We start from the raw sequence: 23,977 nt of genomic DNA, 5'->3' as shown, positions 1-23,977 counted from the left end.
TTTCCTCTTAATAGACTTTGGGGAATTAGTGAGAAGTGCTAAAATTAAATAAAACAAAAAGGACTTGGGACATGGTAAATGCACTACCATTCTCCCATGGAGCCTTTAATGAAAGTGCATTTATGCTTTACTTGCTTAAAAATGTAGCAGTTTTTGTTCTGGAAAATATTTCCTCCTGTCTCTCAGTATTTATCTATAAACTTTCTTAATTGAACAGTTGGTAAAGTAGACAAAAATTTAAAGATTTTTAAAAAGTGGTCTATTATATATTGAAACCTTTATAAATGTAGTTTGAGACTATCTTAAAGAAGTTTAGATAAGATTTATTCATCTTAAGATTGTTTTAATAAAGTAGATAATATAATTACATACTTTTTTAGCCTGTATATTCAATTGTGCATTCAGTACAGTATTTGACCCAATAACTACTTAATAAACTTTCTTGAGCTTAAAAAAAAAACTTGAGCTTACAAACCTTATAAGAAGAGTTTATTGTTTTTTTAGCAATAATTCATAAACTTTATCTTGAGAAATCTTCTGACCTTTAGACTTTTCATATGCAGCATATAAATGAAGTGTAACAGTAAATTATCAAATAGGTAGTTGTGTGTGTTTATTCATGAATAAAGCCATCTGGAAATAAACATAATTGATGTTTTATTTAAATGAGATAGGTTATTACATTTTTATAATTTTTTTCTTACTACCTCTAAATAAAGTGTGGAAACAAAGGCCTTGTATATTCATATTTAACCTATTGAAATAGAATTAGTTCACCTCTCAGAGATTTCATTGTTTAAATTTATTAAATAATTAAATCCAAATAGTTTTATTTTGATTTAGCAGGAAAAAAATCTGAATATATAAGTAAATTTCTACAAATTTGTCCATTCATTCAGTAAACTTTTCAGTGGCCTCAAGAATAAATCTGAAAGAATACAGATTTTGCAGTTAAGATAGACTTTGAATTTAAATCTGGGCCCTTATCATTTTAGGAGCTATGTACTTTGGGGCAGATTGCTTAACCTGATTAAGTCTCAGTTTCTTCATCTGTGAAATGGAGATTATAGCTACTACATAGAATTATGAGAATTAGACCATTTACAATGGATAGAAAATTAGATATTTTATAGTCAGTGCCTGTACCACCATAGATGCTGACCAGATAATAATCTCTTTCCTTCTGTAAACTCATTTCTCCCCACCCGCCAACACAAAACAAAGCAAAAATAAGAAAGAATGAAAGGAAGAGAAGAAGGAAGGAAGGGAGGGAAAGAAAACAAACAACTACCAGATGCCATAGTACTGTGCTACATTCTAAGGATAGAGAGATGTGAAACAGTCTCTCACCTCAAGAAACTCAGTCCAGATAAACAGATCACTGCAAAACAGTGTTATATAACTGTACATAGGCTGTTAAATAAACATGACAGAAAATTTTAACTCAGGCTGTTACACCTTTTATCTATACTATGAAAGAATTTTCCTGGCAGAGCTTTTCCTAAACTTTTCCCTTGAGTATTCATAGAGCAACACTGATTTACATATTGGACATGTCATAGTCTCCGCATGATAAATACAGTAATGTGGTTGGTACAGTTTTTTCTTAGAGCATCTCTCCTTACTCTGATAACTATCCAGGAATTTATCTAGGCCACTGCTTCTCAAACATGCTGTGGTGAAGGATCAATCTTTTATTTCCACATGCCATGGACTAGTATTTAGAGACAACAACAAATGAATTACTGGAAAAATGAAATTTAAAAAAGGACATACTAAGCACAAGCCCTAATTTTAATTAGATTCAGCAGGTATAAAATTACTGTCAAATTGCCATAAAAATTTCTGAACGCTTACTCTCAGTTTATATACTTATTTATTGTGGACTGGTAACAAACAGTTGACAGACTGGTATCAGCCCATAGAGAATAGTAAATAACATTGTTCTAGACTGTGTGTTTTGATTATGGCTCTTTTAGATTATGGCTTTCTTCTTTCCTTTCTTCACCCCATCTTTCCTTCATTCCTTCCCTTTTTGGGGGGGGGCTGGAGGAGAAGAGCTACAGAAGGAATAGAGACTTAGTTAAGTTACCCCTAGAAAAAGAAGGCTTTCTTGTAACAATTCAGAGTTTTTATGGTGCCCTAAGGAGAGAAACTGCTGTACTGTATACCTTATATAAACTGGAACTGAGAGTGGCTCTTGAATAAAAGCTATTCAAAGATTGATTTCTTTTTCTCTGAACACAACTGTACATTTGCTTCATTCTCTTTTCTGTTCTAATCAGCATCCTGATCTTCTACCACATATCATCTCTGCTCCTTTATTTGCTTTTCTGCATAGCTTGTCATGCCTGTCCCAATCCCTTCTATATTATGGGAATTTCTTAATAACCTTCTTTTAAGTTCTGTGCCTCTGCTTGTTAGCTGAAGCCTTTGTTTTCCTATTCTTGAGATAAGTGTCTGGTTGGTCCAGCCTACCTTTCCAATGAGGGCTATAACTCACTGGTTGCTGAGCAGCCTATGGATGGGTGTAGGAACTCCCCATTGGTTCAGTTAAAACCCTTTGGTGACCCAAGTATTTTCTCCTTTGAATTTTTTGTTGATACCATGTGTTTTCAGTAATGGAAGGCATGCTGATTAAAGGACCAATTCAGAATTTTTATTATGATTTATGGATTTTAATACCCATTTTCTGGGGTCACATATGTCCCAGCGGATGCTGGACATGGTAAATGTTATTGATATGAGTCAATGATAAAATTGTTTAATTTATTTTATTTCTTGAAAATTTGTAAAACATGAGATGAAACACAAAGACACCTGGCAATGGCTGCACATACATTTTATTCTAGCCCCCTTCTTAGCCTTTTTATTATTTTTCATGAAACTTTTAGAAACATGGTACGATGCATTCTTCCTTATTGCAAAAGTAGCACTTACAGCCCAAATAAATGAAGCCAAGGGATTTTTTATCTCGGGAAAATTACCACTAAAATGCATTCTTCATTATAACAAAAGCAGTACTAACAGCTAAGAAGCAGAAGCAGCTGCCCTGGAATACTGCAGAACTGTTCACAGGGGTGCATTCCACCTGCTACACGTGGAAGCAGTGACTGGGCCGTAAGATTGAATGTGGGGGAAGAATAACCTTGAGGAGCTTGAATCCCTTGAAATGTACCACTGCAGTGCATTATTCCTCATTGCAAAGGCATTACTTGCTATTCAGAAGCTAGAAAAGCAGTCCCGAAAGATTGCAGAGCCAAGACTGAAACCAGAGCAGGGAGCCAGTAACACCTGGAAATGGTGAATGGCATCGGGGAGAAAATAGCCACTATGACTAAATGACAACTAGGAATAGTTTATTCTTGCAAGTAAGTACATTCTCATGAGAGGATAGTAACTGAGAAACATATTGAGGAGGCTTATCTCACAGAAATAAAGGCAAACCTGTCAAAAGTTTATAAAACTCAAACACCCAGGAAACATCACCTAACAGAATGCTCATTCTACACAATAAAGAGGCTTCAACTCAGGGCTCTTGAGTTTCACACATTTCAGAAGGCTCCCACCTTGAGGTTGAACATGTTAAAATCAGACTACCACCTTCGCAAAGAGCTCCAGAGGCATAAAAGGTGGTTGGGATACCCTATGTCCTATGAGTCACCAAAGGATTAATTGCTCTGGTATAATTCCTTAGACAAACTTGATTACAAGTAAGTGTGTGAGGTGCGGTTGATGATTGTTATCTTTAGTTCCCTATTTTTGAGTGGTGAAAGTATATGTATTAATGTCCAGATAGATTAATTTTTATAGAAAACTTAATGAAGGATGATTTAAAGTTAGATACTTAAATTATTTAAATAACTTAAAGATTTTAATCAGCTTTCCTCTTCCTTTCCCCCAAAATTCAGTCCCAAAACCAGTGGGGGTGGGGGGACCCAGAATGCAGGTATGTTTATCTGTGGGCAGGGATAGGGACAGGGCCCAGAGAAGGATGTCAGAGCCAAAATGCAGTGAGGAGGGTATCCACATGGGGGTGGGGGTGGGGGGCTGCTTGATGAGGATTGTCAGGGCCAGAATAGAGAAGGAATGAGGCCACATCGGGTGGGAGTGGGGGCTGAGTAGGATGAGGACATCTCCATGTTGGGAGGTAAGGAAACTGTCACAGGGAATCACAGCCTGAGTGGAATGAGGAGAAATGAGGAGAGTGTTCTACAGAGGTGTCAGAGCTTGAACAGGAGAAGGGGGCATCCACAGGTAGGCAGCCCATTACGGGAAGTCAAGCCTGAGTGGAGTGAGGAGGGCATCCCTGTGAAGGGCAGCCTGAGGTGAGTTTGCCATTGTCTATGTCTGTACGTAACTTTAGGTTTTTTCCTTAACATAATAATAATCCACTCATTTCCATCCTCCTTCGTGCCTCCCTTCCTTTATTCTCAGCAATAAATAGATGTAGGCATAAATAGACAGGTAGATAGGTAGGCAGGTAGATAGACAGATGTAAGAGTGTCAGTTGAAGACTTGTTGTTACTTGTCCTCTTTAAATTTTAGTAAAATGCAAAAAGTAATTCCCTTGAAGGGTTATGCTAGTGATTTGGTGTAGAGCTAATACTTTTTTGAATTTAAATGTCTATGCTTTGGAAATAAAATGATTTTTTTTTAAAGTTACTGATTTAACTTTTTCTGTTCTTTCCTTTGTAGTGTCTGTAAATTCTTTGACTTACTAAAAGAAATTGATACCAGTACCAAAGTTGATAATGCTGTGTCAAGACTGTCGAAGAAGTATAATGTATTATGTGCACTCTACAGCAAATTAGAAAGGTAAAGTTAAAATTTACTAGAGTTACGATCTGATTGTTCATGTTATTGGTCATGGTTAGAGTCCATGTGGGAACTATTATACCTATTAGTAAAGTTATTAAGTATTACACCTTAGATTTATGTCCCCTCTGCTGTTTTTTGTTTTTTTTTTTTTTGCTGTTAGTATTTTATTAATTCACAGTTTTCTTATTTACCAAGTTCTATGCATTCTGAATGCTTCTTCCAAAATTAACTGATTTAGTCTCCTTTCATGCCTCTCATTTGTTTTAGCAAACTTTAAGCTTAATTCCCACTTTAGCCTTCCCTTACCAGAACACTTCTGGTTCTGAATGGAAAACTTATCTGAATTTAAACCTCTCCCTTGTACTGGTATTTAGTTTAGAAAGAGAAAAAGTACTATCAATGGAAGGTGTATGTGATCTGTACTACTGAGCTATGATTTTTACTCCCAGTGGTGGTTTAGAAGACTTTTCACCAATACTTTTCAACTGGGAGAACGATGAAATTGAAATAAACTTGGCTTGAGTTTGTGATGTACTTTTCATCCAAATTGTAGCCCCCATACCCAATTTTTTTATATACCCAATGTTAAACCAGTTGCTATTGAGTTGATTCCAGCTCATGGCAACCTTATGTGTATTAGAATAGACCGTGTTTCATAGGGTTTTCAATGGCTGATTTTTTGGAAGTAGATCTCCAGGCCTTTCTTCTGATATACTTTTGGGTGAAGTTGAACCTCTAAACTTCCAGTTAGCAATCATTCTTATAAGCCATTTGTACCAGCTAGGAATTCCACCCCAGTGTTACAGCCGTTACTATGGTGTAAGTCATTTTACTATGTTTATTTTGGGGTGGGTTATGGTGGCACAGAGCTTAAGAGCTCAGCTGCTAACAAAAAGGTCGGCAGTTCAAATCCACCAGCTCCTCCCTGGAAGCCATATGAGGCAGTTCTCCTCTGTCCTGTAGGTTGCTGTGAGTCAAAATTGACTCTTTGGCAACAGGTTTGTTTTTTGGTTTTATGGTCAGGAAGTATGAAAGTTAATGTTTTAGCTAAATAGGCAGTTATGTAACAGAATGGGGAAGGGAGAAGGGGGACAGAGGCATGTCCTTAGGCTTTCTGAGAATAGGATAGTGGTAGAACTGGGGAGCATTTTCTCAGAAGGATGCCTCTATTTTTCCTTATTCCTGGTTGGCATGTCAGTGAAACTTCAGAGGTGTGATGGAGGATGAGAAACGTGGAGAGAAAACTCAGATTGGTGTAGGGCTTTTGAAGGGAATGCCTTTTTTTGCCCCTGGTCTTTAATTGTAATATGATGGCATTGGCTGTCATTATTTTCTTTTGTCCTTCCTTGAAGTGAGTAGAAGCACTTTGTACAGGAAAAAAGGACATTTTTTTTAATTATTAAAAAATAAATTGCATAAGTAATTTGTATAAGAAATGTGAGATAATTGTAGAACACTTACCAAATGCTTTTCTGCCCCTTAAAATTGCTTATAACCTTTCAACTCATATCTGGGAGCCAAGAATATGATTCTAAATACAAAAAAGGCTTTGTGCAGAGAGATTTTTATCACAATATTCCAAAAACCAAATGAAAATGAAACCTACCACCGTCAAGTCGATTTCATCTCTTAGCGACCCTGTAGGACAAAGTAGAATTGCCCCATAGGGTTTCCAAGGCTGTAAATCTTTATGGAAGCAGACTGCTACATCTTTTGGTTCACAGTCAGTGATTAACCACTGCGCCCCCAGAAACAACATATTTGTGAATGACTGATGTAAATAAAGTATTGTGAACATAATCTAAACATGGAACCCTATAAATGTAAAATAAAATTTGATGAGGAATAACAAAAACCTGAGAAAATACTTCTAATGTTAAATATATAAAGCAGGATATGTTATGACTGTAAATGTGTTTAAGGAAAAAGTCCAGACCACTAATGCATGAAATGAAATGACTGCAAAGAAGGACATCAAAATGTTCACCAGGTTTTGTTTGGAACTATGAGTACCTTATGTTTAAGAAGGATGTGTTACTGCTATAATAAATTAAGCACAAGTGTCTCTCAATTAATTTTTAAGAAACTTGTATTCTCTAAAGATTAGTACTTCAAAATTTATAGTCATCAAGTTATTTCTAGATACAGAGTTTTGGGGCTGGTCGGTGGGAGTGATTTGAAATGCAGTCCTGGTTTGTTTGGTTTTTTTCCTGCTGTAATAATTTTAACTGAATACTTAGAGGTTGTTTGCTCTACTGTGTAAGATCAGGAATCTGCTTGGATGTTTGTTCCTGTTTTACCTGTTTCCTTTCCCCATAACACCTCGTAGTGATTCACTGTATTTATGGATTATAAGGAAGAGCTAGAAGAGGAAGAAATGGAATAACCTTATAGATAATTACAGACTCTAATCATCTAATTCATTTAAATGGCTTACCACTTTGTTTTCCCATAAACAAAGAGCAATACCAGTAAATACACCCAATAACCGAAGTAAGCCAACCATTTTTTCTTTTTACCCACTGTCTTGGTTATCTAGGGCTGCTGTGACAGAAATACCACAAGTGGATAGCTTTAACAAAGAGAAGTTTATTCCCTCACAGTTTAGTAGGCTACAAGCCCAAATTCAGGGTGTTAGCTCTAGGGGGAGGCTTTCTTTCTCAGTTGGCTCTGGAGAAAGGACCTTGTCATCAATCTTCCCCTGATCTAGGAGCTTCTCAGGCACAGGGACCCTGGGTCCAAAGGACGTGCTCTGCTCCTGGTGCTGCTTTCTTGTTGGTATGAGGCCCCCCTGTCTCTCTGCTTTCATGTCTCTTTTATATCTCAAAAGAGATTGTCTCGAGACATAGTCCAGTCTTGTAGATTGAGTCCTGCCTCATTAACATAACTGCCACTTATCCTACCTCATTAACGTCGTAGGGGTAGGATTTACAACACCCAGGAAAATTACATCAGATGACAGAATGGTGGACAATCACACAATACTGGGAATCATGACCCAGCCAAGTTGATACACATATTTTTTGGGGGCATAATTCAATCCGTGATACCTACCATGTTAAGATTTTATTTAAAAAATATAAATTTGTATCTTTATTTTGAGGGGTAGAAGTAGTTAGTCTTGAAAGTTGGGGAGAAGAAAATTATAGAGAGTAGCCTAATAGAAAATTCAGATGCTAAAGTAAGAAAAGAAAGTTAAAGTTGAATATTACAACTACTATATACAAAAAAGTGAAAACTTTAATATATCGTATGGCTGATTCTGGAGTATTGAAGCTCTTCCTACCTCCCAACCAAACAAAAACCAAACCTGTTGCTGTCGAGTCAATTCCCATTCATAGCAACCCTATAGAATGGAGTAGAACTGCCCCATAGGGTTTCCTAGGAGCGGCTGGTGGATTTGAACTGCCAACCTTTTGGTTAGCAGCTGAGCTCTTACCCTCTATGCCACCAGGGCTTCTCCTACCTTCTGTTCCTCATGTTTTTCCTTTAGGCCAGTGTGAACACCAGTATTTCCAGTTTAGTAAATAGGACACAAAACCAGAGTTCCCAAACTCTGACATAATATCCTACAAAAAATTTTTAAAAAAGGCTATATTAGAGCTTAGTGAAGAGAACAGAAGCTTTTGAGTCAGACAGATTTGGATTCTAGTCTGGGCTCCAACACAATATCTGGGATCTTGGACAAGTTAGTTCAGTGCTGTGGTTTTCTAATATGTAAAACGAATTGGTAATAGTACTTACCCTGTTATATTTTTTAATGTTTTCAGTGAAATAATTCCTGAAAAGTGCTGAGTCCAGTGCCTGGCACATGTATAGTAAAGTTCCCATGAATATTAGCTTTTAAAACAAACAAACAAACAAACAAAAAATGGCCAAATTTTAGAAACATTGCTTACATATCCCCACCTTAAAGAATCACAATGTACATTAAACCCAAAAGTTCTGAGAAATCCTGTATAAGCAAATCTGTTACACTTTGTTGAGCTCAACATTTCCTAAACTTCTTAGGTTGCTTGTATGTATGTATGTATTTAATGTTAATTACAATCTTGGGGAACTAGTGTTTTGTGGAATATACTTTAAGAAACTTGACATTATGCCAGTTTTATTTCAAATATATTAACAAACCATAAGCAGCATTAACTAAGTGACTGTTAATGCCAGTCTGTTAGGTGCTAGAATGCACAAGCATGTGACAGTATAATCATCAAGCTGATAGTAAATAAATAATGTTTTTATAAGAATAAGTGCAGTAATGCACATGGTCATATGTTAAATGTAGAAGTTATATCGAAGGGAAAGTATTAAATTGTGTTTGTGTAAGGGTGGGGAGGGTAATCGTAGGGGTAGGATTTGGTCAGGAAAAAGCTGGACGAAAGCAGCGTCTGAATAGAATTTAAAGAATAAATAGGAATTCACCAAGTAAAATGAGTGGGAATGGACTGAGATCCTAGTCAGTGGTTAGCCTGTGTACAGAGTCACGTAGCCCTGCAGCAACATGATGGGCTTTGACATTGTAATGGCTGAAGAGGTAGGAAGAGATGAGATTAGTAATCTAGTTCTTGTGAAACTAGTAAGGAACTTAGCTTTTGTCCTACAGCTAATGGAGAGTCGTTGAAGTGTTTTAAACTGGAGAGTAACTTAGTCAGATTTAGCTTTAAGCAAGTAAAAAGCCAGTACCTTCATTTTTTCTTTCTCCGTCTTCTGTCCCCAGTGCTATTTGATCTCTTTTGCCTTATTATTCCCACCCCCCCCCCTTAAGTGGAACCCAGGCTGGTAAGCTTCAATGTTAGAGGGCCGGGGCCTTTGAAGCTTTTTCTCACTGAAAGGTAGTATTAAAGGACCTCTTGAAACCCTTCTTTCTGATGGTTTACACTGCCCCCATGTAACCTCTGCTCCTTCAGCCAAGGCCTTTCCCTCCTTCTGCTGAAGTGACTGAAAGATCCTAGTTACTAGAGGTCTTGCTGTAATTATTTTTTGCCAATAGCAAAGACACTAATGGTAGAACTATCTATCTGTGTCTGTACGTCTTTTTCTCTGAGAGGTGGGGAAGAGTATACTTTCCCATAGCACTATGGCAATGGGAGTTATATTCAGAATTGAACATGGAATTACTTTTTCCGTAGATACAGTATAAAGAACATCTAGGCTTTTTTTTTTTTAAACAACTTTGTTGTTGGTGTTGTTAGGTGCTGTCAAGTCAGTTCCGACTCATAGCGACCCTGTGTGCTATAGAAGGAAACACTGCCTGTTCCCATGCCACCCTCACAATTCTTGCTATGTTCGAGCCCATTGTTGCAGCTACCTTGTCAATCCATCTTGTCGAAGATCTTCCTCTTTTTCGCTGACCCTCTACTTTACCAAACATGATGTCCTTCTCCAGGGACTGGTCCCTCCTGTTAACATGTCCAAAGTACATGAGACGAAGTCTCACCATCCTTGCTTCTAAGGAGCATTCTGGCTGTATTTCTTCCATGATAGACTTGTTCGTTCTTTTAACAGTCCATGCTATATTCAATATTCTTTGCCATCACCATAATGGAAAGGCATCAATTCTTCCTTAGTCTTCTTTATTCATTGTCCAGCTTTCACATGCACATGAAGCAATTGAAAATATCATGGCTTGGGTTAGGTGCATCTTAGTCCTCAAGGTGACATTGCTTTTCAGCACTCTAAAGAGATCTTTTGTAGCAGATTGGCCCAGTGTAATATGTTGTTTGATTTCCTGACTGCTGCTTCCGTGGGCATTGATTGTGGATCCAAGTAAAATGAAATCCTTGACAACATCAATCTTTTCTCCATTTATCATGATGTTGCTTATTGGTCCAGTTGTGAGGATTTTTTTTTTTTTAATTCAGGTGTAATCCATACTGAAAGCTGTAGTCTTTGATCTCATAAATAAGTGCTTCATGTCTTCTTCACTTTCAGCAAGCAAGATTGTGTCATCTGCATATCGAAGGTTGTTAATGAATCTTCCACCAATCCTGATGCCACATTCTTCTTCATATATAGCCCACATTCTTGGATTATTTGCTCAGCAAATATTTTTTTTGAGATATAATAATAACTTTATTGACACATAATTTTTATACCATGCACTTGACTTATTTAAAGTGTGGAACTCAGTGTTTTAGCATATTCACAGAATTATGCAACCTTCACTACAATCAATTTTAGAACATTTTCCTCACTCCAAAAAGAGACCTCATACCCACTAGCAGTCATGCCTTATTTTTCCACAAACCTTCCCAGCCCTAATTAGCCACTAATCTACTTTCCATCTTTCCATCTCTATAGATTTGCCTATTCTGGACATTTCTTATAAATGGAATCATAAAATATGACGTCTTTTGTAACTGACTTCTTTCATTTAGCTGAATGTTTTCAAGGTTCATCTATGTTGTAGCATGTACCTCATTCTTGTTTTTTGCTGAATAATGATTTACCGTATGGCTCTACCACATTTTATTTATCCCTTCATCAGTTGATGGACATTTGGGTTGTATGCCTTTTAAAGAAGTTGAGAGTAGAAAGGAGAGCAAGTGTATGTTTATTGATTTTGCTGTATTAGTCTTATTTACCATTTCTTGTTCTTTTCATTTGTTCCTGTGGATGACAGTTACCATCTAGTATCATTTCTCTAATACAGCTTTGCTGTTAATCTTATTATATTGTATTGAGTCATTTTTCTCTGGCTGCTTTCGAGATTTTTCTCTGTGTGTTTGGGCGTGAATCTTTTTGCATTTATCCTACTTGGAGTTTGTTAAGTGTCTTCAATGTGTAGATTAAGTTTGTCATCAGATTTGGCAAGTTTTGGTACTCCCATTACACATACAGTGGTGCCCCACATTTCTTTAAGGCTCTGTTCATTTTTCACCATTCGTTTTTCTCTTTGTTCTTTAGATTGGCTAATGTTTATTGAGCTGTCTTCAGTTTTGACTGTTCTTTCTTCTGCCAGCTCAGATCTACTGTTGAGCGCTTCTAGTGAATTTTTCATTTATGTTATTGTACTTTTCAAGTCTAGAAATCCATGTGGTTATTTTTTATAATTTTTATCTTTTTATTGGTATTCTCTATTTGATGATACTTTGTTATCATACTTCTTTAAGCATGATTTCCTTTAATTCTTTGAACATATTTATAATAGCTGCTTTGAAGTCTTTGTTAAATCCAACATATGGGCTCTTCAAATGCAATATCTCTTGCCTTTGTTTGTTTAGGTGTTACCCTTTCATGTTTCTCTGCATGTCTCATAACTTTTTGTTGAAAACTGGATGTTTTAATGAAGATATTGTAGCAATCTGGGTACTGATTCTCCTCCCTCCTGGGACTTATTGTTAGCTTGTTTATTTGGTTAGTGACATGGCTGGACTATTTCAGTGAAGTCTATTTCCCCCACAGTGTGCAGGATCTGAGGTTGCTTCTCAGAGGGTACACTTTGGGCATGTGAATTGTCACTCTGAGGTGATAGTGATTTTTGCAGGGCTGTCTTTGATTGTCTTTTTCCTTGGTATCTCTGTTATGCTGTCTGCCTCTGTGGATATAGTACTCAGTTTTTAGACTCCACTAATTGCTGACTATACCATGTGGGGCAGTTCTTCTCTGTCCTGTAGGGTCACTATGAGTTGGAATCAACTCAATGGCAATGGCTTAAATGCTGACTGATTGCTGTATTGTTTTCAGAAGTACCCTGGATACTAATTGCTCCACAGTCTGATCCAATTAAAGCCTGCTGTCTTACATAGGTAGTCCTTGAGGCAAGTCTGTGAGTCTTTTTCTGACCCCCTGGAGAGCTCTTCTCAGCTGTCTCCTTCTTTGGTTCTCTCTGTTAAACTTCTGTATGGTCTCGAGTTTAGCTTGTTGCTCTCATGGCACGACTAGCATCCTCTTGATTACTTGCTGCCAAAATCTCCCTTAGACTTGAACTTTGCAACACTCTGTTCCAAATTAATTCCTTTGGGAGACCTTCAGAGATCTCTGTTCTTAATGCCTGTCTTTCCCCTGGGCAAAACTTCTGTGGCACTTCCCAAGAGATGGGGATGGGGAAAGTGGGAGAGTGGCTTACTCTTGGTATGACACGCTTGCTTTAAGAGTGGGACACTGGACAGAGATGATAGCCTCTAGTTTTCTTAGATTACTTCTCTTGGCCTGGAACCTCTGCCCTATGAGTGAAATGAGGCAAGGCAATTAGGGCCCCAGTATTCTCAGCTTGCTGTGTATGGGGCAGAACTTCACTCTGCAAGTAGGGGTAAAGTGGAAGAAGGGAGCCCCAGACTTCGTAGCTCCTCTTGCCTAGAATAGATCTTCTGCAGCCTGAATCTGGGGGTGATGGGAAATGCTGGAAGCCTGTCCGTCCCAGGGAGATACCTAACCTTAGGCTGGGAACTATGGAGAGAGAAAGCCCTGTGTCTCAACTTCACCCGCCTGGAGTAGAGTTTCATTATGCTGAACTGGAGGGGAGGATGGAAGAAAGTTTGACTTGAACTCCACAGACTGTCACAGTTTTTACTGAAATTTAGCAGTTTTTCTTGAAAAAATGTTTATTTGCTGTATGCCCTTAGGATAATTTCCAGAGACTTTAAATAGTTTTTTTTAAATCTAATTTTCACCAATTATGATTGTTTCACAGGAAGTGATTCATGAGGCTCCTCACTCTGCCATTGTGGAAGTTATTATCTGGAACAATGAAGTTTTATAGCACTTTTTAGTTGTGTTATATTAGTGAGACTATTAGTTAAATAGACATTTGTGGCCTGATCTGGAATTCTAACCAGATTTATTATAACTGGAATCAATTACAAATGTGCCTGAGTTCCAAAAAACTGAGTAACAAATGAAAATATGGAACCCACTCCTTTTGTAATTAGCTATTACAGTTATAGACATAAAGTATCTTAAATTAGAAACATCTACTTTAACTTTGTTTTAAAATGCTGTGTATATTTTGTTTTTAAAATTAATACTTCTTAAAATGAGGTGAATAAAGAGTGATAATATTGCTTTGATTTCTAAATTATGAAAAAATTTTTTGCATCATGATTTTTTTTTCTATTGTAAAAGCACATACAACAACATTTTGCCATTTTAACCATTGTTTATTTTTTTATATTTAATTTTATTTTTGGTGAAAATGTACATAGCAAAACCCACTTCCATATCAGTTTTTAGACACAGTAATCAGTGACATTGGTTACATTCTTCACATTGTGTCAACATTCTCGTTATTTCTCTTCTAATTGCTTCACTTCCATTTACTTAATCTTGCCTACCCCACCCCCTCATCCTTCTCATCTATGCTTTAAAATAGCTGTTAAACCTTTGTTCTTACATAGATTTTTTTTTTTTTTAAAGAAATGCAGTACTCAGGGTGATAACCTTTTACCTCTTGTTCTAAACTGTTACTTAGTTTAAAGGTGACTTCAGGGGATAATTTCAGTTCAAGGTTTGAAAAGCAACTGAGGACCATAGTCTTGGGGACTCCTTCAACCTCAGCAGGTCCAGTAAGTCTGTATTCTTTAAGAATTTGAAGTTCTTTTCCACATTTTTCCTCCCTTTTTATCAGGATTCATCTATTGTGTTCCTGATCAGAATGTTCAGTAGCGGTAGCCAGGCACCATCTAGTTCTTCTGGTCTCAGTGTAGACAGTCCTGTAGTCCAATACCTTCTCTGATTCTTGGATTTCCTTCTTTTTCTTTTGTTTCAGACACTAAAGACCAGTAGTTGCATATTAGATGGCTGCTCATAAGCTTTTAAGACCCCAGACACTACTCAGCATACATGAGAGATAGAGCATAAACTTTAAGATTATACGAATTGACCGGGTTGCCCCATGAGACCACGGTCTTAAACTCCCAAACCAAGAGACATAAATCCATGTGGTGATTATGTCTAATTCATATCAGCATCTGTAGTGCCCCCCCGCCTTTTGGGGGGATGATGTTGTTACAAAACCATACATGACCCAGTGTTTGGCCATTTATCCCTTTTCCCCACGTACAGCTTATTGACATCAGTTACATCAGTCATGCTATGCAAATTTCACCCATATTTGGTGCTGTCTTTCCTGTTTCTATGGAAACACCGGTGGTGTAGTGGTTAAGAGCTGTGGCTGCTAACCAAAAGGTCAGCAGTTCAAATCGACCAGGTGCTCCTTGGAAACTGTATGGGGCAGTTCTACCCTGTCCTATAGGGTTGCTGTGAGTCGGAATCAACTCAACAGCAACAGGTTTGGTTTATTTTTCCCATTTTTATATATAAAAATTGAGTACTAGCTAGGTATGGGTTTTTACTACCTAGGAATGTTTTCTTTCCTTCCCTACCCCCCATCCCTGTTAACCATTAATGAACATTAATTTCTGTATATTTACCTATTCATGTCATTTCATGAAAATGAGAGCATACTATACATATATATGTGTGTGTGTGTGTGTATATATATATATATATTTTGTGATACATTTCATCCAGCAGAATATCCTCTAGTTTCATCCACATTGTAAAGTGTTTTGGAACTCATTTTTCTTTATTGCTGAATAGTGTTTCATTGTATGTATGGACCATCATTCATCCATTAATGGGCACTGAGGTTGTTTTCATCTTTTAGCTATTGTGAATAGTGCTGCAATGAACATAGGTATGTATATGTCTGTTTGTGTCATTTCTATTAAATCCCTAGGGTTTTTACCTATGAGTGGAATTGCCGGGTCATACAACAGCTCTACCTCTAATTTTTTGAGGAACTGCCGGACTGTTTTCCACAATGGCTGTACTATTTTACATTCCCACCAGTAACAGATGAGTGTTCCAATTTCTCCACATCCTCTGCAGTGCTTGTTAGTCTCCGTTGTTTTTTTTTTTTTAATCTTAGCCACCATAGTGGGAGTAAAATGGTTTTGATTTGCATTTCTCTGATGGCTAATGATATTGAGTATCTTTTTCTATATCTGTTGGCCATTTGAGTATCCTCTTTGGTGAAATGTCTGTTTCATGTCCTTTGCCCAGTTTTTGATTGTGTTGTTTGTCTTTTGATTTTTAATTGTAGGTGTTTTCTTTATATTTTAGGTATTAGAACCTTAACGGTCATTTCATTCCTGAAGATTTTTTTCCCAGTCTGTAGGTTGTCTCTACACTTTGGATAAGGTCTTTTTGATTAACTAAGTATTTAACTTTTATGAGGTCCCAGTTATCTATTTTGGTTTCTGTTGTTATACATTCATTGTTGTGTTTGATAATCTATCATTGAAAAAAAAAAATGAGATCCCAAAGCTTTGCTCCTGTATTTTCTTTGAAGAACTTTGTGGTTTTAGCTTTAATAATTAGGCCCTCAAACCATTTTGAATTAGTTTTTGTGTATGGTGGGAACTGTGGATCTTATTTTATTTTTCTGCATGTGGAAATCCAGTTTTTCCAGCACCATTTGTTGAAAAGTCGATTCCTTCCCCCATTGAATGTATATGGCTCCCTTGTAAAAAAAATCAAGTGACCATAGATGTTTGAATTTATTTCTGGGTTTTCAGCTCTTTTCCATATGTCTATGTGTCTGTCATTAAACCGGTACTGTGCTGTTTTGATTACTGTAGCTGTGTAATATGTTTTGAAGTCAGGAAGTGTGAGGCCTCCTCCTTTGTTGTTGTTCTTCAGAATTGCTTTGGATATTTGTCTCTTGTATTTCCATATAAAATTGAGATTAATTTTCTGTAAAGAGTACTGTAGCAATTTTGATCAGGATTGTTGTATCTGCAGATCACTTTGATATTATTTAAGTCTTCTAGTCCATGAGCATGGAACATCTTTCCATCCATTGGACTTTAGTCTCTTTCAGTAGTGTTTTATAATTTTCATTGTGTAAGTCTTTCATATTCCTAGCTAAATTTATTCCTATATATTTTATTCTTTTAGATATTATTGTAAATGGAGTTGTTTTCTTAGTCTCCTTTTCAGAAATTATGAAAAAATTTAAAAGTTTAAAAAAAACTCTAATGTTAATATAATTATTTCTTCTTTTCCAGGACATGTGAACTTATATATTTGACACAACCCAGCAGTTCGTAAGTGGTTCAGTGCACGTTATTTTCCATTTTCGTATATGTAAATGTGAAATAGAATACGCAGGTTTTTCTGGAGTAATCTCAAGCATGTTGATAATATCAAGATTAGTTTGATTGATTATTGCATGCTACTTAATAAGGTAATAGATTTAAGCCCTATGTAGGTTGTTTATCTTCTCACAAAGGAAATAGTGTGCAATGAATGCCTTGACTACAAAGAGGGACTATAAAAGTTGAAGGTGATTTAGTGCAACATATACCAACTCTGGGAAAAATGCATATTTATTGATTAAATGTTTATTGTGGTTCTATTAAAGATACTTTATTAAGAATCTGTATAATTTTTGTGTAAGAATAAGTATGAAGATCAACATTGAAGTTTTTCAGTTTTTTAAAAAATGTAGAATGCATGTCTTAACAGTATATTCATGAAAGAGCTCTAGTATTCTTCTTTGGAAACAGAATGAGTTGTAAATGAGATTTTCTGCCTCACTGAAGTGGTAGTAGTGAAGGTGATATAAAGGAAAATATATACTATTAATTAGTTTTTATGAATCTGTTAATTCCAACAAGTAAATATCTATGGAAAATATTTTTTATCAAGGTGATGTGTTAAATTGGCAAACTAGAATCACTCTTACCTTCATTTTTCTGCTTAGAGTGTTGATTTGAATTAGAAAGCAAAGAGCATAAAAGTATTAAGGTAATTGGAAATCAAGCTCATTATTGTATACTGTTTCCTTTGCGTATTTCTAGATTAGAATTGAGATGCTCAATATTACTTTCATAAAATGTATATTACTTTTGTGGGCTTGAATACAGTATCTTGGGTAGAAACACTACACCAATTGAAACAAATTGAATTTGGGTGTAAAATGTGCATTTAAGATGGTCTATATATATTTTTTAATATATTTATATATTTTTTTATATTGTATAATTAACTCAGGTACGTAATTGAAAGTAACAAACAAAAAACAACCAAAAGGTATAGCTGTAAAATTTTCTGTCAGTGTTAAATTTTTCTTTTTCTTTCTTTTTTATTTATTTATTTTTCTTTTCTATTTGTCTACTAGGATATCTTCTGAAATAAATTCTGTGTTGGTGCTAAAGCTTTCTTGGATCACATTTTTACTAGCTAAAGGTAAAGTAATTGTGTTATATGTTGTATCAAATGTAGTAATTAATTAATAGTTCTTTTGGACTAAAGCCCAAAACTTTTTATTCAATTTAATGTACGTGTATTTTTCCCTCCAATTCTCTTATTAACTGCTGGTAAATTCTTGTAATTCTGGTACTGGGAGCAACCTTGGAAATAATCTCATTTTGTTTCTGTTTCTACTATCTATTCATCTTTTCTTTCTTCCTTCATTTCTTAATTTTTAAAATAATAATATTACTTTTTATGAAAGTGACATATGCGTATGATAAATAATTCAAACAATACAACAAAGAACAAAGAAAGATATAAAAACTTACCCAGAATTCATCCAGAAATAATCGTTATTAAAATTACGTGTTTGTCATTCCAAATATATTTCTATGCATACGTTATACTAAAAAGGTGGATGGATTAGGTGTATTCACAGAAATAATTTTATAAAAATAAGATCATACCATAATAAACCAAACCAAACCCTTTGCTGTTGAGTCAGTTCTGACTAACAGTGAACCTCTAGGACAGAGTAGAACTGCCCCATATGGTTTCCAAGGAGTGGCTGGTAGATTCGAACTGCCATCCTTTTGATTAGCAGCCGAATGCTTAACCACTGCACCACCAGAGCTCACATAATACTACCTTTAAAATTAAAAAAAAAAAATTTTTTTTATTTGAATTTTACAGAAGAAAAGAAACAAGAGAAATGGAAGCAGTTGCTTAAATTTAGATGTGCTTTGTCTCATTAAGAAGTATTATTTCCTAAAATATTTCTCTAAGATTATGAAAAAAGATAATGAAAAGATTAAGAAGTTAGAATCTTTGTTTTGACTTAAAACAATATATATTAATCTGCTTTGAAGAAAGAAAATATCAGTACTCTATACTTCGTGCCCTCTTCCCTCCCCCCATTCAGATTTGTTCATTTTATTCTTATATTATCCAAGATTATAATATTTACATTCTGTTCTGTAATTGTAATTATTACACTTATTTAGTCTGGATTCTAATCATTGTCTCTTTGTTATCACATCTCCATTTCTGAGTTCCTTATTTTGATTCTTCTCTAAGCTGGCTGGGTTTTACCATCAAGTTTTTCAAAAAAGGCTCTTTGATGTCGGATTCCCTATGTTTGGCATGTTCAAGAACCACGTCTGTAGGTTTTATACTTGAAGAAAACTTGGCTATGTATCCTACTCTTGGTTAAACACTTTGTCACATCCTATTCTTGGTCATGTTTTGTTTCCCTTAGGATACTTTTTTTCTGGCTTTGAACATTGCTGTTGAGAAATCTGAGGCTACCTTAATCCCCGCCCCCACTCCCTTCCTGAATACCTGAAGAATTCTTTTTTTTAATTTGAAGTTCAGTACTTTAGCCGGGATACGTCTTGATTTTTATCATTCTGTATCAGTTTTTCTTAAAACGCCAAAAAACAAACAAACAAAAAACCTATTTTCATCGAGTTGATTCCGACTAATAGTGACCCTATAGGACAGAATAGAACTGCCCCATGCTGTTTCCAAGGAGAGGTTGGTGGATTTGAACTGCCAACGTTTTGGCTAGCAGCCAAGCTCTTAAACGCTGCGCCACCGGGACTCTAATCTTAAAACGCGGTATCCCTTTTAAATCTAAGGGTTCTGCTCTTCATTTCAGAAACTCTAAGGAATCCCCGGTGGCGCAATACTTAAACCTGGCTGTTAACTGTAACGTCGGTGGTTTGAACCCACCAGCCTTTCTGAGGGAGAAAAGACCTGGATTACTCCCATAAAGATTGTTGTTGTTGTGTGCCTTGGAGTTGATTCTGACTCGTAGTGATCCTATAGGACCGCGTAGAACTGCCCCACAGCATTTCCAAAGCTATAATCTTTACGGAAGCAGACTGCCACATCTTTCTCCAGCAGAATGGCTGATGGGTTGGAACCGCAGACCTTTGAATTAGCAGTCCAGTGCTTAACCATTGTGCCACCAGGGCTCCTTCCGTAAAGATTGCAGCTAGGAAACCAAATGGGGCAGTCCTACTCTGTCACATAGTGTCGCTGTGATTCAGAACTGACTCCACAGCACACAACAACTTTCTGTTCTATTAGGTTATTCCGTTGTGTTTCAGGAGCATCAGCTACCTTATGGTGAATTGTTTTTGTCTTACATATCATCTTCTCTCATATTATTGTAATCCTTCGTGTTTTTCTTATGTATTAACTATTCCTATCATAAGCCTTTCTTTTATTTGAGCCAAATCATTTTTCGTAATGGTGTTATATTGGTGCTCAGTGTCTTCTTAGCTCTTTTGGCTCTTTGTTTTTATTTAATTTGTGTGCTTTAAGTTCTTCTTAGTACAAGGACTCACAGGGCACTTTATTCTGTTAGATTCTGAATGGGGGGAGAGGAGAGGTGGCAGGAAGTGTAAGAGTACTAATACTCTCTTTCTTCAAAGCAGATTAATATATATTACTTTAAAGTTAAACAAGGTAAAGATTTCAACCTCTTAATTGTTTCATAATCTTTTTTTCATAACCTTAGAGAAATATTTTAGGAAATATTTAGATTCTTTTTCTGATTATTTTCCTCTTTTTTGTTGTGATTCTTTTTTTTAATTTTCTGTAATATGTTTGCATAAATGCTGTACTTCTTTCTCCACATTGCCGGGACTCTTTGTGGACAACCCTGATCTGACATCTGTTTTCTCCGCTGTAGTGTGAGTGAATCCCCCTTCACTCACTTTCTATTTAATCTGTATTTAAATCTGTATTTAATTTGTGTTCCCTAAAGAGCTACCATATGAGTGTAGGCTTCTAGTAAGAGAGGAAACCCTGTGGCATAATGGTTAAGTGCTGCGGCTGCTAACCAAAAGTTCAGCAGCTTGTATCCACCAGCCACTCCTTGGAAACTCTATGGGGCAGTTCTCCTTTGTCCTGTAGGCTAGCTATGACAGCAGTGGGTATGGGTCTAGTAAGAGGGTGGGAGAAAGAGAAGGATTCATCTGGAGCAATGTAAACTTTTGTTGCTGTGAGATTTTTGTTAGAATGGGCTCTGAAACAGAACACTTCCAGTGGCAGTTATATGCTATTCCGTAACAAAACTGTGTTGGAATTCAAATTGTTCCCCAATTCAGCATGGTATACTGACGTCTCTGTCAGAAAGTTGGCTCTAATCATTTACTTCCCACATTTTACTTTTCTCTCATTAGCCATTTCTACTTCCTCTAAGTCAGAAGAGGAAAAAGATGAGGACACTCTCTGAGTCGGTGTTTCTCAAATTCAGTATTGGTACTAGTATTTAACCAGTGCATTTTTTTCTTTTTCATTTTATTAGGTATTGAAGGAGGGAGATTCTTTGACCTGATTTCACTCCAATATTTTTACCTAGAAATCCTTGATATCATTCTTTACTTCTGTGGTACTTTTTAATAGCTTACTTTTGAGTATATTGCAAAAGTGTTTTTGCACCACACCCATGAATCTAGAAAATCTACCTTATAAAGGTTTACCTGTTTTCTACCTAGTTTCTACGCCTTCAGTATTTGTTGGGATTATTGTTGGTTTAGCAGTCAGATACCTGGAAGATAGTGAGTCAAATTAAACTTCCCTTTTTAAAAAATAATATGTAACAGACAATAAGCAAATATGTAATAATTTTTTTTTTACCTTTGATTATGATTGGTGTGTTTTGTGTAGCCACATACTTCGTTTTCTCATGTATCTGTTATGTACATTTATTTCCTTACCCCCAAATGTATATTTATATATTACCTTTGAGCATTTTTTACTAATTACTTTGTAGACCTTATAGTTACATGCTAATTTTTTTTTTATTTTTAAATGACTTTGATTATTGTAATCCTGGGTGGGGGAAGGGTTAAAATTGAAAATATATGCGGCTTCATAAATAAATAGAATTAAATATTAAATATAGTCCAAAATTGTTTCTTTTCTGAAATAGTAAATTCTATAGCTCTTTCCAAAATTGGAAGTAAGTTAAAAAAATAATAATAAATCGTTCACCCTTAAAAACTTGAATTGGCAAAAGTTGTGTGATAGATATACTTGCAACAACGAGGAGAAGAAAAGGTAGCTGCTGAGGATAATCACATACCTCAAGGGAAACACCTCATGGGATTTGGTTCCTTGGTTTGGAGGTTTAGGGTCATGGTTTCATGGTGCATCCCAGTTAATTGGCCTAATAACGTGTTTAGCACTTCTGTTCTACCTCCTACTTTGTTGCATAGTGCATGGAATCTTAAAAGCTTTCAACCAGCCATCCAAGGCAAAACAATTATTCTCTATTTGCCTGGAGGAACAGACAAAGAAGGAGAATCAGCAATAGGAGGAGGAAATGGAATATTTGGCTAATTGCCTCCATGAACAACTGCCTCCTTTACTGTGAGACTACCAGTACTGAACATTTTAATCAAAGATTCTATAGAAGAATCCTGATCAAAAGAGGGAAGATACAGAACAGAAATTCAAATTCTCATGGACTCCAGATGTTCTGAAGGCACGGAGGCTGGACAAATCCCCAAAATGATTGCCCTGAGATAATCTTTAAACCTTAAACCAAAAATATCCCCTGCGGGGGCCAATATGGCAGAATAGTCAGATGCTTCCAGTGGTCGCTCTTACAACAAAGACCCAAAAGAACAAGTGGACCAATTATACATATGACAAGCTAGGAGACCTAAATATCAAAGGCAAAGTTAAGAAATTGGACTGAGCAGCAGGGGGAAGGAGAGATGGTTCAGAAGTGGCAAGGAATTGCCGGACCCGACTCAGCAGGAACCAGTGCCACTCAGGCTAAATCCCCTGGCGCAGCTATGGTGGGGCTGGTGGTAGTGTCTGAAGTGCGTTTTCCACAGTGAGAAAGAGTGAGCGGCACAGGGTCTACTTGCGCCTCTGGAATCAGCAAAGAACAGCACTCTTGGCAAAAGATATGTACATGTGTCTAACTTATCCTGTGGATCAAAAAGCACCCCTTGTGAAAGAGCTCTCTCCCATTTATCTGATCCCTCCTCTCCCTGCCCTAGCCCCTGAACCAGCTTCAGTGGCATTCGATTTCCTGGGGCTCAGATAGATCCTGCTGTGCATGCTGAGCCATTCTCCCGGCCTTGGAGAAGGAACAAATTAACAAATGGAGAAAAAATAATCTGCTGGCTCGCCTAGGCTGGGAACTCAGGGCTGAAGCAGCTCCTCTCCAGGCACAAACAGTCTGTGGACTTTTAATGCCTTTCACCCCTGCATGGACCTATATGGGCCCACTTCAGCAGCTTGAGGCTCTTGTTGGCACAGTGCAATGGTGTATGTGCCTGAGGTCTGACTTCAACTGTTTCAGCTGTGTGATGCAGAAATGGGTTTTTTATATTTGATACCATTCTGCCTATTAAGCAGGGTCCTCACCTTCCCACACCAGGGGCCTAAGGACTGGTGGCTCCACCCATGCCACCTAGCCACCCAACACATTGGTCCAAGGATAAGTGGTGTCTCCCAGTCCTTGCAGACAAAAGTATTGGGTGCCTATGGTCTGGCTACAGAGCCCTCCCAACTCTGCAGTCTAGGGAACAGGGACACACTATCCTCACAGACACTCGGGACGGTTGCCAGCCACCTGCCTTGCTCAAAGCATGATCCCGTGCTATAACCAGATACCTGTGCCTACACCAATCACCCTTGCTCCCCTAAGACTGTAGGTGAGAACCTGCACTATGCACTTGGCGAATGACTACTTGGACACCTGAGCTGAATCCATACAAGAAAGTGAATGGACTCCTAGGCTCATATACTTGGTAACATCTCTAGCCATCTGGTGACAGGATGTTAGAGCTTCAAAGGCACCAATAATTGAGCAACCTTACTCGAAGAGCCTATTTGGGCATATCAAAACAAAGCACAGCAAGAACCGAGGACATAGTAAGGAAACATAAAATAAATTAATACAATAACTTATAGATGGCTTGGA

At 36.8% G+C, this 23,977-nt stretch overlaps 1 protein-coding gene across 2 annotated transcripts in view; it reads left to right on the top strand.

Annotated features, from left to right (window-relative positions):
* RB1 (RB transcriptional corepressor 1) overlaps window positions 1–23,977 on the top strand; it is a 208,029-nt gene that overhangs the window by 33,964 nt on the left and 150,088 nt on the right. For both annotated transcript variants that reach the window (XM_049853103.1, XM_049853102.1), the window contains exons 4-6: window positions 4,699–4,818; window positions 16,833–16,871; window positions 17,948–18,015. In XM_049853103.1, the coding sequence (XP_049709060.1) occupies window positions 4,699–4,818; window positions 16,833–16,871; window positions 17,948–18,015 (227 nt within the window). The remainder of the gene's footprint in view (window positions 1–4,698; window positions 4,819–16,832; window positions 16,872–17,947; window positions 18,016–23,977) is intronic.

This window comes from Elephas maximus, chromosome 14 (genome assembly GCF_024166365.1).
Source record: "Elephas maximus indicus isolate mEleMax1 chromosome 14, mEleMax1 primary haplotype, whole genome shotgun sequence".
Classification (NCBI taxonomy): Eukaryota; Metazoa; Chordata; class Mammalia; order Proboscidea; family Elephantidae; genus Elephas; species Elephas maximus.
Note: the sequence above shows the minus strand (reverse complement) of the source record. Positions and strands in the feature narration are given on the sequence as shown.